The sequence below is a fragment of the Brachycentrus maculatus genome, unplaced genomic scaffold, assembly GCF_059751285.1.
Source record: "Brachycentrus maculatus isolate JH-2025_06_01 unplaced genomic scaffold, ASM5975128v1 h1tg000143l, whole genome shotgun sequence".
NCBI lineage: Eukaryota > Metazoa > Arthropoda > Insecta > Trichoptera > Brachycentridae > Brachycentrus > Brachycentrus maculatus.
In genome coordinates, this window is record NW_028280896.1 from 149,123 (window position 1) to 168,251 (window position 19,129).

The 19,129-nt window shown below is 36.9% G+C and overlaps 1 protein-coding gene across 1 annotated transcript; it reads right to left on the reverse strand.

The window, feature by feature from the left end:
* Positions 1 to 1,751: 1,751 nt before the first annotated feature.
* Positions 1,752 to 18,607, reverse strand: LOC148308960 (uncharacterized). The gene is made up of 8 exons (XM_088260832.1): positions 17,987 to 18,607; positions 17,270 to 17,478; positions 8,934 to 9,095; positions 6,641 to 6,773; positions 5,308 to 5,453; positions 4,661 to 4,837; positions 3,485 to 3,773; positions 1,752 to 2,396 (listed from the first exon to the last, which is right to left on the reverse strand). The coding sequence occupies exons 1-8, from the start codon at positions 18,383 to 18,385 to the stop codon at positions 2,097 to 2,099; spliced, it is 1,815 nt and encodes a 604-aa protein (XP_088116958.1). The 5' UTR covers positions 18,386 to 18,607; the 3' UTR covers positions 1,752 to 2,096.
* Positions 18,608 to 19,129: the final 522 nt, after the last annotated feature.

The window sequence follows — 19,129 nt, forward strand, 5'->3', positions numbered from 1 at the left end:
GCGACACACTAGCCAATCCGGACAAGGCATCTCAAATAACGTCAACAGACTGTCGCCTAGCACCCAGGTAGCAGATTACCCTTCAAGGCGTTTTATTTCACGCTGATAACAAACCCGTATATGTATTTCCGTTTCCCGCCGATAACCGACAGTCGACAAAAACGGCATTTGCCGTGTCCTGCAGCTGACCGACAGTCCACGAAAAACGGCAAATGCCGTGTCCCGCCGACAACGTGTTAAAAATAATTTGGTAACTTTTTCGATAAAAATTTAACAACATAATATAAAACAATTCAACTTATTTATTTTTTTAGAAAAATGTTAATAAAATTAGTATATAACCACTCACCGAGATTTTTACGTCTACCGGTTTCGAGACGTACCCGTCTCTTCGTCAGGACAATCACTAACACAGCATGCAAACAATACTAGCCTCCACCACCATAGCACCATTTACACACTCAAAACTACACAAAAAAAAAAAAGTAAAAATGACTAACCACAAAGTAAATGCTTTAAATATTAACCGGATCCACGCGGCTCGCATAACCATATGTGTTTTCATAAAACATTCCCTGTACGCGGCTGACATAACCGTTTGTGTTTTTACTTTACTCCAAGTTTCCAACCTCAGTTCAACTTGGAGGGATTTTTTCATGGTGTGGAACTTTGGATAAAATAATACGTCAATCCTTGGCCTCATGACATCTGTTGAAATATCTGACAAATAATTTGTAAAATCACAAGGATAAATAAAAGAACAGATCCCTGATTTTTCTTGCCGTCGGTAATTAGTCCGCGCCATAATCATGCCCTATATCTGTCTCACTCTCGCCGCTACGCATCGCCAGTGGGTAAGAGTGACACACGATGCGTGCTTTGATTTATTTATGTTACGATCTTATTTGTTTTTATTACGATATATTTCAAGAATAATGTGACACGAGTGTATTATAGAGTACCAAAAAGGCACAATGAATCCCATTGAACGTTTTTGTTTAGGAAAATAAATCGTTACTTAACTAAATACATGATAAAAGTAATAATTTAAAAAACGGCGAAATACCGCTGCGCACGGGCGTCTCTCAGGAACAAAGTTAACGCGGTTAAAAGGTTAATAATATTGAGAATAAAACAATTCAATGTCATGTGTAAATAATTTTAAAAAAATTACAATTTTTATTTATAATTTTACTTAGTAAATACTACGATTTCTTAAAGTCTATTGCGGCACGTGTTTCGATGCATTGCTCAACATTTTCAAACACTGTATCTGCACCGCAAATGACGCGGAATGTATCGAAACACGTGTCACAATAAGAAATTGGTAATATTCACTAAGTAAAATTTACAACATTTTGAGTGTGTCCAAATACTTGTTCACAAATCTGGATAAAAATCCTAAATGTCATTTAAAAAAATAACATTTAGGATTTTTACGCAGCGTATGTAAGTTTTATGGTGAGTATTATAATGTTTTTAATGTTTTTGAATTAATATAAACCCACCTCCGCCTCCGTAGTGTAATGGTCAGCACGCTCGGCTACCGTTCTGGAGGTCCCGGGTTCGATTCCCAAGGGGGGTAAAAATAAATATAAGTGATTTTTTCACTGTAATATTTATTCAATATTACCATGGAATGGTACCTGAAGCGGAGGGCTGATCACCTTTCCTTCATGTGTAAAACGATCATGATAACACTGCGTTTATAAGACACAGCGCCCTATGCACCATTGGGGTGCGAATAAGGGTTTTATTATTATTATTATTATTATGTTTTTAATGTTTTTGAATTAATATAAACCCCGATGATGACAAGGTTCTCGTTGAAACCGGTAGGTTAAATTTTATTAATAAAAAAGTGGTTATAACAAAGTTATTTCATTTTATAAAGTTTATAAATTGTGGCACAAAGTGTCTGCAGAAACCATTCAAGAATCCTTTCTTGAATGGTTTCCTAAGCAGAATGTTTGTGTGACAATTGATAACATTTTCTGTATTACACAAAGTGAACAATGGATGGTAAGGACAGTGTTTCAAATGTTTCTTAAAGGTGTAGTTTTGGTATGGAGATGACTGAAGGACGGTGTTCTCCCCTAGCTGCAGGTGTCGGCACTGTGCTTCAGCTTGAGGTGCCTCCGCAGGGACTTGGGGTCGATGGCGCGGTGCGGGCAGAGCGCGCAGGCGTGGTCGCGCACACCCGAGTGGCGCGCGCGGGCGTGGCCGGCCAGCGAGCAGGCGGAGGTGAAGCGCGCGCCGCACTGCTCGCAGCGGAAGGGCTTCAGGCCGTAGTGGAAGCTGCGCATGTGGCGGTGCATGTTGCTCTTCACCGAGTACGTGGAGCTGCAGCCGGTGAACTCGCACTTGAACTCGTGCAGGGCCCGCTCGTGGACTATCTGTGCATAGAACCATACCGCTTTAAAAAACGTTGAATAAATACATTTGAAATTTCACAATACTTGTATTATGTACTTGTAAAATATATTAAAAAACTTGATATTTCAGGAGATTGTGTTTAAAGTTTTAAAATAAAATGAAATGCATTAAAAATAAATGTCAAGCCACTTATTGAACTTTTTACTGTACAACAGATCTTTTTAGGTAAAACCTGAATGGTTTTTCTCCATTTGAGAAATATTTAGTATACATATTTAAAAAATAATTAAACAATACCTTTTCTTCAACATGCAAAAACGACACTTTCTGCCCTGATTTTTACAGAGTGTGCGGAAGTTTTTGGTGAGAGTATTTTAATATTTTAGAATTAAAATAAACCCCGGTGATGACAAGGTTCTTGTCGAAACCTGTAGGTTCAATTGTATTATTAAAAAATTGGTTAAAACTAAGTTATTTCATTTTATAAAATCGTGAAATTATCCGGAGCATCGGTCTGTATGTTCCCGATTGTTAGCCAAGGACAGCGTCGGCATAGATTGTTTCCCATTCCTATATACATGGGGCAACCTGCCAAGGTTATGCCTGTCCGAAGAGCTACCGCTATGCTGGTCAATATCACGCAGGATATTGATCTGTTCCATGTGTCTGAAATGGTATTCCGAAGCGGGATTCCTCTATATCTTTTGCTTTTGTTAAATTTTTATTTAATGTAAAAAATAAACTAACTAACTAACCATCACGCCGCAGGGGTGGGCAGAGAGAATAGAACGCCACACCACTCTGCCTTTGCAAACATTCTTCGCCTCTTCCACGTTCATGCATCTCCTCATACATACTCGCCGATTGTTACGACTCCTTGATTAATGTATAAGCTATAAATTTTAGTTTTTTAATGTGTATATTAATTATAAAGAAATAAATTGAATTAAATTGAATTGAATTGAATATTTAAATAAAAATACTATGCATATGATGATCGTGGCCTAGGTCATTCGTATCTAAGATAATACGATGTATGGGTTAAGAAACAAACAATGGAAGGATAGAAGGATAGATCGGCATTGTTCATATCGGGGGCGGGGCTCACCTTGACGTGGCGCCGGCGCGAGTCGGCGGACTTGAAGGCGCGGGCGCAGAGCCCGCAGGCGTGCGGTCGCGCGGGCTCGTGCGCGCGTTCGTGGCGGCGCAGCAGCGCGCGGCTGTGGAAAGCGCGCGCGCAGCGGTCGCAGCGGAAGGGGCGCAGGCCGGCGTGGCGCAGCATGTGCAGGCGGCGCCCGCCCTGCCCGCTGAAGCCCTTGCCGCACACCTCGCACGCGTGCGCGCGGAGCCCCGAGTGCACCGACATGTGGCTGATCAGGTGCGCCTTCAGCTTGAAGCTGCAACCAACCGAACACTTTATCAATCGACCCTGAGGAGATGAGACCCTATGTCTTTAATTCAGATTGAAGCTGCAACCAACCAGCTATGTAGTTATAGATTTTGCAGGAAGAAAAAGGAAAGGATAGGAATTAATGAGAGTGGTAAGGTTTTTTTTTTACATAAGAAGATTAAAGATTAAAAGATTAGTTAATATGAAACTCTAGCAAGAAGTGATTCTTTATGACATTTTTAAAAAAAAAATATTCTTTTTTTTAATTTTAATTTTTTAATTTTTTATTTGTATACATTTATTTAAATCACAATTTATACATCTTAAGAACTTTTTTTTCATCAATATCGACCTCTCCTGCTATCGGTTACACAAGCTTTCGATAGTTTCTATCCCATACGTTGCCGTTGAATGTAAGAAAATTGGAAATAATGTAAAAAAACAGACAAAATGTATCAAATATGCAGCTTAATTCGAACGATAAATGCGGTAAATGGTGATGGAGAAACGATCAATGCGGTCTAGTTTAGTATGAAATTAAGTCGGGATAGAAGAAATAAACGACACATCCGGGAAAACGATTATTCGAGGAACGATAGATAGAGGTTTCACTGTATATCATTAAGTGGATTTTTGTTTCTTGTAACTAAATAAATATGTTTGTATTTGAATCTGTGTTGGGAATAAAAGGGCTAATCTAGTGCGGGCCAATCGGGTACTTGTCAGCATTTGCCCATTGCTGGAAGGAAACCACGTTGCACTCCTCAGGAGAAGGCGGACTGCTTACTGTCATCAGCAGACCTCCCGTTCCACTAGAAGAGGGTTGGGCATTTTGTGTCCTAGCTTGATTCATGGTAGCAATGTCCTTCTCAAGTGTTGGGCGGGTGCACATACCTCTTCCCGCACTCGTCACACTGGAACGGTCTGGCCTGGGAGTGCGAGGCCAGCAGGTGTTCCCTCTTGCTGACCCTGTCGGGGAAGGCGGCTCCGCACACGGCGCACACGTACAGCCCCCGCGTGGTCCCGTGCTCGCCGAGACTGTGCTGCGTCACCTCCTGCTGCGATGGAAATCTGCAAAAGTAAACAAACGTGTGCACAACATTTTGAGTGTGTTCAAATACTTGTTTGCAAAATCTGGATTATTTCCAATTATAGGAGTTATTTTTCACAATATTTTTTTTTTGACATCTCATCAAATATAAAGAAGAATATGGAGGTCTGGGCATTTACGGGGCTGACGACCGTCATAGGCTGGTACAAATACCGCAAAGTAGGAAGTTTACTATAACTTTATGTTATTCAAGAGTGAAAATTCTAGGCCATTAGGTGTACGGCAAAACAGTTTAAATGGTGATACAAGGAAAGAATGCGAGGCTGAGATAAGTATTAATAAAATTAAGAAAGATGTTTACAACATTTTGAGTGTGTCCAAATACAAAATCTGGATTATCTCCAATTATAGGAGTTATTTTCATATTATTTTTTGACATCTCATCAAAGATGAAGAAGAATATGGAAGCCGCGATTGAGAATTTACCAACCTCTGTTTGCAGACGTTGCAGAAGAAGCGCAGGGTGCCCTGATGCAGGCGCGCGTGCTTGGCCAGCTCCCCCTGGTCGATGTACGCCTCCCCGCACAGCTGGCACGCAAACGGACGCTCGTTTGTGTGGATCCGAATGTGCCGCAGCTGGAAACAAATATACAAACCTGTAAAATATACCGGCAGGGAATGCCATCCGGGATACAGGATCTGTGTCATATCGCTCACTCCTTTCAAGAACGTCATAAATCAAAAGACATGATTTTTCAGGAGACGGTTTTTAAAGTGTAAAAATATCATACAATGTATTAAAAATAAATATCAAGCCACTTATTGAACTTTTTACTGTGCAACAGATCTTTTTAGGTAAAAACTGAAGGTTTTTTCTCCATTTGAAAAATATTTAGCATATTTAAAAAAAATAATTAAACAATACCTTTTCTTCAAAATGCAAAAACAACACTTTCTGCCCTGTAGCGGGTAAATATTAAGTTAGAAATATGCCGCTTTTGCTGGGATAAAGTACATTTTCTGGGCACTCCGAAAACATGCACAACTGAAATATGACGATTTTTGATTTAGGACGTTCTTAAAAGGAGTGAGCGATATCTACAATGATTTCTCTCTTTTTTGTGTGTATATTAGGTTAAAATCGTAAAAAACAATAAAAAATGTATTAAAAAAGAACACCATCCATAAGACACACAATGTGGCTTGGTGGGTCTCTGCAAAACATAAAAAAATATTCAAATAGGTAAAAATTGTGATTTAGATAAATGTATACAAATAAAAAATATATATATATTCTAACATGGAACATGAAACATGAAACATGGAACTGGCAAAGGAAGGATGAAAGCAGAGTGAATGCTGTTGAAATGCGCTCCCTCAGACGAATGTGTGGAAAATCATTGTATGACAGAATTAAAAACGACGATATAAGAAAAGAATGTAAGGCTGAACGAGGAATAATTGAAAAGATTAGAAAGAGCTCTTTGCGGTGGTATGGACATGTGGAGCGAATGGATAGCGAGAGAATGACTAAGAAAATATATGTGGCGAATGTGAGAGGGAAAACAGAACGTGGACGACCGAAAAAGACTTGGCACGATCAGATCAATCAGAACCTAAAATCTGGCGGTGTCAAAAGTCTGCGTAATCGGAGGGCATGTATGACTAGATGTATGGATGTGAAGGAGGCTAGGAGTGTATGTCAGGACAGAAGAGTGTGGCGTTCCATCCTCTCTGCCTACCCCTGCGGGGAAACGGCGTGATGGTAGTAGTAGTAGTAGTAGTAGTATATATTCTATGAAGTATGGAAACAAGAGACTTACCATATTTATCTTTTGTGTGAATTTTTTATCGCAGTGCGTGCACGCATACGGCTTCTCTCCGGAATGTACGCGTCTGTGTAGCTTCAAGTCGTGGGCGCGGGTGAAACACTTACTGCACAGCGCACACTTGTGACTGTAATTTGAATGAAAGAAATAATTTAATTTATTTACTAAATAAATTATAAGTAAATAAATTATCTGGTCAAATTATAAGCTTAATAATAAAAATGAAAATGGTATTTTCTGGCGTTTCTCATGTGTGTGATTATAATCCGGGTTTCGGATCTCACATACTAATATAAGAGTTTCTGCTTGATAAAAAGCTTCTTTACATCTCACCAATAGATGTCTCTAGTGAAGTTTTAGTGATTCATGAACAAGGTTTCTAAATTGGTTCATATTTATAGAACTTCCAAGAATTTGAGTAGTGTGGTTGTCAATAATGGGTAGAATTGGTGAATGTTACACGTGTGTAAAGTGATCACTTAAACCAGCCTATGACGGTCGTAAGCCCCGTAAATGCCCAGACTTCCATATTCTTCTTCATCTTTGATGAGATGTCAAAAAATAATATGAAATTATTTAAATTTGACTTAGGTGCTTATTCATCTATGTACAAGCAGTTTCTCTGTTTTTATTACCAATCAAATTCGCCTCATAAATTTGTTTTATCATTCTATATCTTCACTCCTTTAATTGACATGCCCAAACCATCTCAACACATCTTTCTTAATTTTATTGATAATACTTATCTCAGCCTTGCATTCTTTCCTTATATCACCATTCAAACTGTTTTATTTATTTACAACATTTTGAGTGTGTCCAAATACTTGTTCACAAAATCTGGATTATCTCCAATTACAAAATTATTTTAAAAAATAATAATAATAATAATAAAACCCTTATCCGCACCTCAATGGTGCACAGGGCACTGCGTCATATAAACGCAGTGTTATCTTGATCGTTTACACATGAAGGAAAGGTGATCAGCCCTCCGCTTCAGGTACCAGTCCAGGGTAATATTGAATAAATATGACAGTGAAAAAATCACCAATATTTATTTTACCCCCCTTGGGAATCGAACCCGGGACCTCCAGAACGGTAGCCGAGCATGCTGACCATTACACTACGGAGGCGGATATTAAATAATATAAGTTTTATTTATTTATTTATTTTTTATTTGTATACATTTACATATTTCAATCACAATTTATGCATATGTATTTAGAACTTTTTTTTGCCAGGCCACCTTGTGTGTCTTGTCGGTGGAGTTCTTTTTTATTTTTTGACATCTCATCAAAGATGAAGAAGAATATGGAAGTCTGGGCATTTACGGGGCTGACGACCGTCATAGGCTGGTTTAAGTGATCACTTTACACACGTGTAACATTCACCAATTCTACGCATTATTGACAACCACACTACTCAAATTCTTGGAAGATATATATGAACCAATTTAGAAACCTTGTTCTTGAATCACTAGAACTTCACTAGAGACATCTATTAAGAAGATTCTTACTAAGCAGAAACTCTTAAATTAGTATGTGAAGTCCGAATCCTGGATTATAATCACACAAATGAGAAACGCCAGAAAATACCATTTTCATTTTTATTATTTAAGCTTACCAATAGATGTCTCTAGTGAAGTTCTAGTGATTCAAGAACAAGGTTTCTAAATTGGTTCATATATACAGAACTTCCGAGAATTTGAGTAGTGTGGTTGTCAATAATGGGTAGAATTGGTGAATGTTACATGTGTGTAAAGTGATCACTTAAATTCGTATTAGATCACTTAAACTCCACACAAACGAGCGTCCGTTTGCGTGCCAGCTGTGCGGGGAGGCGTACATTGACCAGGGGGAGCTGGCCAAGCACGCGCGCCTGCATCAGGGCGCCCTGCGCTTCTTCTGTTTCTGTTTAGTAAAAAGCTTCTTTACATCTCACCAATAGATGTCTCTAGTGAAGTTCTAGTGATTCAAGAACAAGGTTTTTAAATTGGTTCATATATATAGAACTTCCAAGAATTTGAGTAGTGTGGTTGTCAATAATGGGTAGAATTGGTGAATGTTACATGTGTGTAAAGTGATCACTTAAACCAGCCTATGACGGTCGTCAGCCCCGTAAATGCCCAGACTTCCATATTTTTCTTCATCTTTGATGAGATGTCAAAAAATTATATGAAAATAGCTCCTGTAATTGGAGATAATCCAGATTTTGTGAACAAGTATTTGGACACTCAAAATGTTGTAAGTTATATAATAGTAAACTTCCTACTTTGCAGTACTTGTATTACCGTGTTTCTATTTGGTGTGTGATTGAATGCGCCCTCAAATCCGCATGCACGGTGAACACCTCGGAGCAATCTTTGCAGGGGAAAAATTTCTTGTTTCTTTTTCTCTTTACGGACCCTGGGTCAGTTTTCAATTTTCGCGGCACGGGAACGACTATAGGGATCCTGCAAAAAAATGAAACAAAATTGTCAGTATAATAATAAATAACACTGTTATAAAGGGGGTCGAACCACAATGTACAATGTGAATTGTGAGTCACACAATTAGTCATGGGTAACACGGGCCGTCAGCCCCGTAAATGCCCAGACTTCCATATTCCTCTTCATCTTTGATGAGATGTCAAAAAAAAATAAAAAAAATAATAAAACCCTTATCTGCACCCCAATGGTGCATAGGGCACTGCTTCATATAAACGCAGTGTTATCTTGATCGTTTACACATGAAGGAAAGGTGATCAGCCCTCCGCTTCAGGTACCAGTCCAGGGTAATATTGAATAAATATTACAGTGAAAAAATCACTTATATTTATTTGACCCCCCCCTGGGATCGAACCCGGGACCTCCAGAACGGTAGCCGATCATGCTGACCATTACACTACGGAGGCGGACGAATGTCAAAAAATACTATATCTTTATTACGGGGCTTGGGTATAGGTAATAATAACTCGTAATTAGGATGCAATCGGTTTATTCAACAGGTCGCCATGACAGTACAATGACAAGTGTTTGCAGCATCCCCTGCATTCATCTCATAAGGGATATAATGTAAACATTCCCCGCATACACTCCGCCCTGCCCCTAGCGGGTGTTTGGGGTCATAGTTCATGTTGCTACAAATATTGCGCCGTAACATTTTAATTATTTTATTGTAATGTTTGCTTTGCTGTGCAGCGGACAGGTGTTGCTATGTACAAAAATATTATTGATTCTTTTCTGTCATTGTTCTTTTGATGCGATCTGATATGCCCACATCAAATTACATTTCTTTAACCGGTTAACTGCCAAGAGCGTCTTAAGACGCATAATTTTCTGTGAACGGAGCGCCGCTCATACAAAAATTACGTTTTAAGACGCGCCGTTTTAAATGGCCTTTTAGTAAAGAAAATCAATTGTTTAAAATGTACAAATATATTGAACACATAGTGACATCTATTGAGAATATCTTTGCATACTTAGAATTGAAACAAAATTAGTTTTTACCACTTTAAACGTAAATTAAAGAGAGCTTTGTCAGAATTACTAATGGCGCTCAGGGTTGTCCAATAATCCCCGAGTTGCCGTCACTGCCGAATCTGATGACAGTGATTTTAGTGTCGATTCTGATGATTTTTAATTTGATTTTTTTTTTTTAAATCATATGTGTGTGTGTGTGTATACTTTTAATATTAAACTAACATAAACAATTACTTTTGACATATAATTTAGTTTTCATATTTTCTATGACAAATTTTGCACCATGAACAATTTATTTTATGATTATGGATAAATGACTGAACGACTGGCGCGCTCTCATTTATTTGGTAAGTTTTATAAATAAACTTTATTACACTTTCAATAACGATAGGTTAAGGTTTTATTTTTGTGGTAAAATTCGCGGCGTGCTGGGTACCGCCATACATGCACCTGCCGGCAGTTAACCGGTTGACAAACTCCACCGTTACCAATGTGTTAATTACACTGGCCAATAATGATTTTGTAGCTGAAATTTTTATTTCATTAATTGATTCGGCAGTCACTTTGTGGTAAAACCTATGCATTTTCAATTAAAAATTTACTTAGTAAATAGTACTATTTCTTAAAGTCTACTGTGACACGTGTTTCGATGCATTCCGCATACGGTGTTTGAAAATTATGCGGAAAGCATCAAAACACTTGTCACAGTAGATTTTAAAAAATAGCAGTATTTACTAAGTATTTTTTAAAAATTAAAAATGAAGATAATCGTTCTTGTTCAAAGTCTTGGTAGTAGTGATAGAAGTGATGTAGTTGTAGTAGTATATATCTATTTTATAACCCCTATCCGCACCCAATGGTGCATAGGGCACTGCATCGAATTGACACAGTGTTATATTGATCATTACTTACATGAAGGCAAGGTGATCACTCTTGCGCTTCATGAACCAGTCCAGGGTAATATAAAATAAATATTATAGTGTAAAATCACAAATATTTATTTTCACCCCCCCCCTGGGAATCGAACCCGAGACCTCCAGCACGGTAGCTAAACACGCTGACCATTACACCACAGAGGCGGACGATATATATCTATAATTCTAGGAGGTATATATCTATAATTAACATAAAAGTTATATTATTTATTGATTCGTAATTAACTTTGTGGAATGACATGATTATTTTATAAAAATTAAACTCTTGAATATACCACTTTATCAAGTTTTATTTTTATGTACGACTAGATTCGTAAACGACGGAGTTTTCATCTACTGGTACAAATTAAAACTACTAATAATTTAATTTATACCAGAAGATGAAAACATCTGTCGTTTTCGAAACTAGTCGTAAATAAAAATAAAACTCGATAAAGTGGTATATTCAAGAGTTTAATTTTAATAAAAAACATTGAAGTTATCAAGTCCTTCTCAAAACTGATGTAACATCATCATAATTTTGGTTTTTCTCCATTATTCTGTTTTAGGTGACCTATGCACTTTGAAGAGTAATAATTGGGAATTGAGAAGAACTTGGCACAATCAGGTATGTCAAATACTTGAAAGCGGCCGGGTCAGGAGTCGTAATAATCGTCGGGTATGTATGAGGAGATGCATGAATGTAGAAGAGGCAAAGAATGTTTGCAAAGACAGAGTGGTGTGGCGTTAGATTCTCTCTGCCTACCCCTGCGGGGAAGCGGCGTGATGGTTAGTTAGTTAGTTAGTTTAGAATTGGGTATAAAAATTAATAGTCATAAAAATAAATACAAAAAAACATTTTAAAAAAAATCATTTATTTTATTTATATACAAGTATTAAGTCCAATTAAATTACTATATTATCACAATTTCTTGAAATGAATTACAGTGGAGGTGCAGAAATCTGAAATCTCGGGGAATCGAACAAGATTTTGAAGAAAAACATATCGCTCACTCCTTTCAAGAACGTCATAAATCAAAAATCGACACTTTTCAGTTGTGCACGTTTTCGGAATGCCCAGAAAATCTAATATATTCCAGCAAAAGCGGCATATTTTTAACTTAATATTTACCCACTACAGGGCAGAAAGTGTTGTTTTTACATTTTTAAGAAAATGTATGTAATGTAAGTTATTTTTTTAAATAAACTAAATATTTTTCAAATGAGAAAAAACGTTCAGGTTTTACCTTAAAAGATCTGTTGCACTGTTAAAAGTTCAATAAGTGGCTTGATATTTATTTTTAATACATTGTATTATATTTTTAAACTTTAAAAACGTTTTCCTGAAAAATGAAGTTTTTTGATTTATGACGTTCTTGAAAGGAGTGAGCGATATGTAGGAAAACATTTTTCAAAAACACAAAAAGACTGAAGAGCACATCAATTACACTGGCCAACAATTTACAACTTTTATTTTGTAACTGGCATAAAAATACCTGATCTTTATACACTTTGTATAACTGAATTCAAAAACCAAAGCAAAAAAATGTAGCACGTCAGATTTTTTAGTTATGGTTATTTTTAATTCTGATATTGACTAAAGTTTATCTTATTATTTATGTATAAATATAAATAAAATAAAATAATAAAAACCCTTATCCGCACCCCCATGGTGCATAGGGCACTGCTTCATATAAACGCAATGTTATCTTGATTGTATACACATGAAGGAAAGGTGATCAGCCCTCCGCTTCAGGTACCAGTCCAGGGTAATATTAAATAAATATTACAGTGAAAAAATCACTTATATTTATTTTACCCCCCTGGGAATCGAACCCAGGACCTACAGAACGGTAGCCGAGCGTGCTGACCATTACACTACGGAGGCGGACAAAAACATTATATGTTTATGTATAAATATATAAACATATAATGCTATCGTATTCAATATTAATAAGTTAATATATTTCCACTGTTACTCCATAATTATCAATACTTTTTTTGAATCCCTCAGACCTTAGACTAAAGCATGTCTAGATACCAACCACTATTACGGTTTCAACGTATGTGGTCCATACAAACAATATTATGACTGTAACAGCAAAACTTGACGTGATACAAGCTTGTCACCATATAGACTTTGAATAAGAACGATTAACTTAGTCTAAATCAGTCATCAAAATTTCAGTTACAAAGTCATTGTTGGCCAGTGTTATTACATAATTTTTTTATTTATAAGATGTGGATTCCCAGCTGTCAATCCATCTCTTTGGTGGTCTGCCCGGGAGTTGGCTGTGCAGTGCAATGTGAGGGAGTCTGGATGGTTCCATTCTCCTCACACGCGCATAACATTGTCTTCTTCGTTGTCTTCCCCACCTAACGACATCTTCCATCTCCCATATTTCTCTTATCCTGGAGTTCCTTACAGCAGTGTTTCGCGTTTTTTTTTCTATTCAAGGTACACCTAACAAATTGAGAAATTTCAGAGGTGCATATTTACCATATTATGGTAACATATTCACCATATCGCTCACTGCTTTCAACAACGTCATATATCAAAAATCGTCAATTATCAGTTGTGCGTGTTTTCGGAATGCGCAGAAAATGTACAATATCCCAGCAAAAGCGGCATATACTTAACTTAATATTTACCCGCTACAGGGCAAGTGCAAGTGCAGTTTTTGCATTTTGAAGAAAAGGTATTGTTTAATTATTTTTTAAATATACTAAATATTTTTCAAATGGAGAAAAAACCTTCAGGTTTTAACTAAAAAGATCTGTTGCACAGTAAAAAGTTCAATAAGTGGCTTGATATTTATTTTTAATACATTTTATTATATTTTTAAACTTTAAAAACGATCTTCTGCAAAATCAAGTTTTTTGAAATATGACGTTGAAAGGAGTGAGCGATATGTAACATAGTATGTTTAATGCAAAATGTAAGCCTACTTAACTGGGCACAGGCAATCTAAATTTGGAGCAATTGTGTTATTTTTACAAAACTAGACGTTTTTTTCCGCGGCAAACCAACTAATCACAACAGTACACCAGTGTGCCGGGCACACACGCAGTAGAATAATGCCTTATTCAATCTCGTTTTTTATGGAAAATAATACTTTTCAATGACATTGCAACACTTTTCCACTCCACTACAGTTTTTTCATCCGTTCTTCCAAAGTTTCAGTCCCTTCATCGACGGAACGGCTGTGATCAGAGTCGGTGACTCCTCGCAAAAATCTTCATCCGCATCGTTTTCCAAAGATGCGAGCTTCGAGTTACCAACGTCACGGCTGGATGAGGCGAGCCCCGGTGGCGATGGTAGGTCCTTATCCACAAACGAACTAAGACGCAAATAAAAATAAAAAAAAAACCTTGAAAACAATATCACAAAAGACGAAAACCAACAACAAAACTACAAAATATAACATTAAAAAAAAATCAAACGTAATTTAAAAATAAAGCGGAAAACAGCGCAACAGATTTTTATTATTTTATATTTATTTTATTAAAATTAAACTCTTGAATAATCCACTTTATCGAGTTTTATTTTTATTTACGACTAGTTTCGAAAACGACAATTGTTTTCATCTTCTGGTAAAAATTAAAAGTTTTAATTTGCACCAGAAGATGAAAACAATTGTCGTTTTCGAAACTAGTCGTATATAAAAATAAAACTCGATAAAGTGGATTATGTATTCAAGTGTTTAATTTTAACAAAATAATCATGTCACTCCACAAAGTTAATGCCGAATCAATAAATTTATATTTATTAGTTGCTTTAGATAATTCTCCTTGCCTATTTTGTACAAGGACTTGTAGCATATTTAATTTATATATCTTAACTGGATCCACGCGGCTCGCATAACCGTATGTGTTTTCACAAAACATTTCCTGTACACGGCTGACATAACCGTTTGTGTTTTTACTTTACTCCAAGTTTCGAACCTCAGTTCAACTTGGAGGGATTTTTTCATGGTGTGGAACTTTGGATAAAATAATACTTCAATCCTTGGCCTTATAACATCTGTTGAAATATCTGACTAATAATTTGTAACATCACAAGGATAAATAAAAGAACAGATCCCTCATTTTTCTTGCGGTCGGTAATTAGTCCGCGCCATAATCATGCCCTATATCTGTCTCACTCTCGACGCTACGCATCGCCAGTGGGTAAGAGTGACACACGATGCGTGCTTTGATTTATTTATGTTACGATCTTATTTGATCATATTACGATATATTTCAAGAATAAGAGTGTATTATAGAGTACCAAAAAGGCACTATGAATCCCATTGAACGTTTTTGCTTAGGAAAATAAATCATTTCTTAACTAAATACATGATAAAAGTAATCATTTAAAAAACGGCGAAATACCGCCACGCACGGGCGGTCTCAGGAACAAAGTGAACGCGGTTAAAAGGTTAAAAATGATAGTGGATGTGTGTAGTTTATAATAAATGAATAAGGTTGATCCCTAAACACAATACAAAAGATACAACAATACAATAGTCACAATGGATTCAATATCTTATATCAATCAAGATTTGTCAAGTAGCTCATTCATTTTTCTTATTTGTCCTGTCATATTTTATTTGTTTATTTATTTATTGAACATATATACAGTATAAAATATAAAAATACACTAATGAATACACTCACATACTACATGTTCGCCTCCGTAGTGTAATGGTCAGCACGCTTGGCTACCGTTCTGGAGGTCCCGGGTTCGATTCCCAGGGGGGGTCAAATAAATATAAGTGATTTTTACACTGTAATATTTATTCAATATTACCCTGGACTGGTACCTGAAGCGGAGGGCTGATCACCTTTCCTTCATGTGTAAACGATTGAGATAACACTGCGTTTATATGAAGCAGTGCCCTATGCACCATTGGGGTGCGGATAAGGGTTTATCATTATTATTATTAATGAATACACTAATAGAGAAACAGAAAGTCTTAAACATAAAATAATAATAAAATAACAAATAGTAAGCACTGGTCAATACACGTCTCCTTCACACACTATCAGCGAGCAGCAAGAGAGAGTGAAACACAACATTTACATTTATCCATTATAACACGGAGAAGAAATGCTGAGAAAGTACACGCTTCAAAGTGGATAACAATATATTAAATAAATCTATACTTTCAAAAGCATTGGCTAACATGTGAAGCTGCGGAATGGGAGAGAACATGGCTTAGTCTGCATTATGTACAAATACTGGGATTACAAATTTTTGCCTAGTACCTCTTGGACGCACGCTAAGCTTTATTTGATTTAGGAGATCAGGGCTGTTAAGTATTTTATATAACAGGACCAAATCAGTAATTACCCTTCTATCACTAAGATTTATCAATTTATACGCTTCATTATGCAATTTTCTTAATAAGACACCACTAAATCTGATAGTGAGTCCATTCGCCAGGAACTACGCTTGGATGGCTTGACTCTAGCCAATATCTGTACCCGACGGATTCTCCAGTTCTTTGGACACGTTGCGCGTGGCAACGAGGATAGCCTGGAACGACTAGTTGTGATCGGTAGCCTGGAGGGAAAGAGAGGGAGAGGAAGATCCCCACACGATGGACCGATCAAATTAAGGCAGCAGCAGGCACCTCAGTGGTTGGAGTTACAATAATTGGTGTGTATGTATTGAGAAGATGCATGAATGTGGAAGAGGCGAAGATTGTTTGCAAAGACAGATTGGTGTGGCTTTTTTTCTCTGTGCCTAACCCTGAGGAGAAGTCGGCTGTCCAAACTCAAAACACAGTAAGGGACATTTTTTTGTAGTACGTTTTTTTTTTACTAAGTAGATTCTACTTAGTCCAAAAATGCAAAAAAAACGTACTACAAAAAAAAAATGTCCCTTACTGTGTTTTGAGTTTGGACAGCTGAAGTGTTAATATTGTCTTTTAACTCTTACCACTCTGCAGGCCAGACATTCTGGCCCGCATGCTTCTAGTAGGCAGCTCCGTGGGCCACAATGGCCCGGCGCAGGTATAACTTTAATCACTGATTTCTCTATCACCCAAGTATATTCTACCAACAAATATTTCAGATAAATACGGTTGATCTCAATCAACATGGTCATACGAATTGCCAGACAGGGTGTCCCAAAATTAGGGAACCAAAATATTTATTTTAATGGTAGAAAAACGTCGCATTTTTTCGATCAGAGTAGCTGATCAGTTATGAGAAAAAATGGTCAGAGTGGAAAGGCCAGGTAAATACAGTTAAATATGTATTTACCTGGATGCTTCTTCTTCCGTGATGAGTTTCACCGTTCTTCTCCGGTCTGGACCTCCGATCCGGATCTCTTGTGGAATTTCAAGTTCCACGTCCCATTCCTTGTCCGAGGACTTGTTGCTTTTCGGTCTTCCCTTCTTTTTCTTGTCCGATCCCTTCTGACTCGCTGGCAACACTTCCAAAGAATAGTCCAAGTTGTCGTGTTTGAAATCCTAAAAATAAAAATAAAATTTTCACTTAGTATAAGATTAAAAATATCTTGGACTGATCTCGGCTGTCCAAACTCAAAACACAGTAAGGGACATTTTTTTTGTAGTACTTTTTTTTTGCATTTTTGGACTAAGATTCTATTGCAAACGTACTACGAAAAAATGTCCCTTACTGTGTTTTAAGTTTGGACAGCCAATCTGTACCTGAAGCATGAGATTGATCACCTTGCCTTCATATGATAAACGATTGACTTAACATTGTATCAATGTTATGCAGTGCCCTATGGACCATTAATTGTAAATAGGGGCAAGAATAATTGCTAATACTTTTGTGATTTAATTACTTGAAAGTGGTTCCATTGTAGCACTATATAGAATGATTTTTTTCGTGTTTTTTGGTCGCCGAATTTGGAGATAAAAACACAATAAAATTGACAGCTTGGTGATCATCTAGTGTCATTAGATCTAGCCGTATTTTATTTACAGGAAACGGATATGAGACGAAAAATACCTGAAAGTTATCTTCGGAAACAAATGGATCGTCCGGTTCACGTTTGATTTCCATTTCATTCAATACCTCCATTAATTCGCCTTTGATATCTCTTCCCTCTACATTTATACGTTCTACTAACTCCCTTGCCGAAATAAAACTAGCCCCTCCTTCATTTTGAACGGCTCCAGGTTTACAAACTGCGATATTTGGTCTAGCCGTGTTCTCCGTCTCTTCGACACTCCTATTCGAATGAGTATTTTTCTTTTCATTAGAATATTCGTAAAGACGTTTGATAAGAGGACGCGTTTGCAACTTGGGTTCCGTCCCATCAGACAAATTCTCTTCACTTTCGATGCGTTCTTCTTTAATTTCACCCGAGGGCAAGACATTTATGTCAATGTTATCAGCATCCATCATTCAATAACACGGCGGAGGGTCACATATACCATGACAAATAATGAGGAAACGTAAGGGCAGAGATGCGCGATTACATTATAGACTTCACGAATGAAGATTTTTTAAATACGGGCTACTTTTTTTCCATTGTGACAAGTCAAAAGAAATGCGAATTATACATGGTTTTTAATGGAAAATCTCGCGGGCAACAGTGGAAAACCTATCTGTCAAACCACGAAAACGGCCAGATCAAAGATTTTCTAGATAATATAATAAATCATCCACACGAAACGGGGTAGGTAGTTTATTTTCATTAAAATCAAAATAATTAAATAAAAACTAACTAACTAACTAATTAGCCATCACGCCGCTTCTCCGGAGGGGTAGGCAAAGAGAATAAAATGCCACATCACTCTGTCCTTGCAAACATTCTTCACATATTCCATGTTCATGCATCTTCTCAAACATACCCGCCGATTGTTTCAACTCCTAACATGACCATTTTCAAGTATTTGGCATACTTGATCGTGCCAAGTTTTTCTCGGTCTTCCTCTGCATAAATATAGTAAAAAAAAAAAAAAACTAAAAAAAAACATAAAAGATTTTTGCAAAAATTCATTTGAAATTAGCATAGGTGCATAAATTGAGATCTATGTATATTTTTTTATGTAAGTATAATCATTGTAGGGCAGAATAAAAAACGATGAGAAAATAATATAAGCCTCAACTAGAGATAATTGAAGGCTTTTTTAAAGTAGTTTGGAC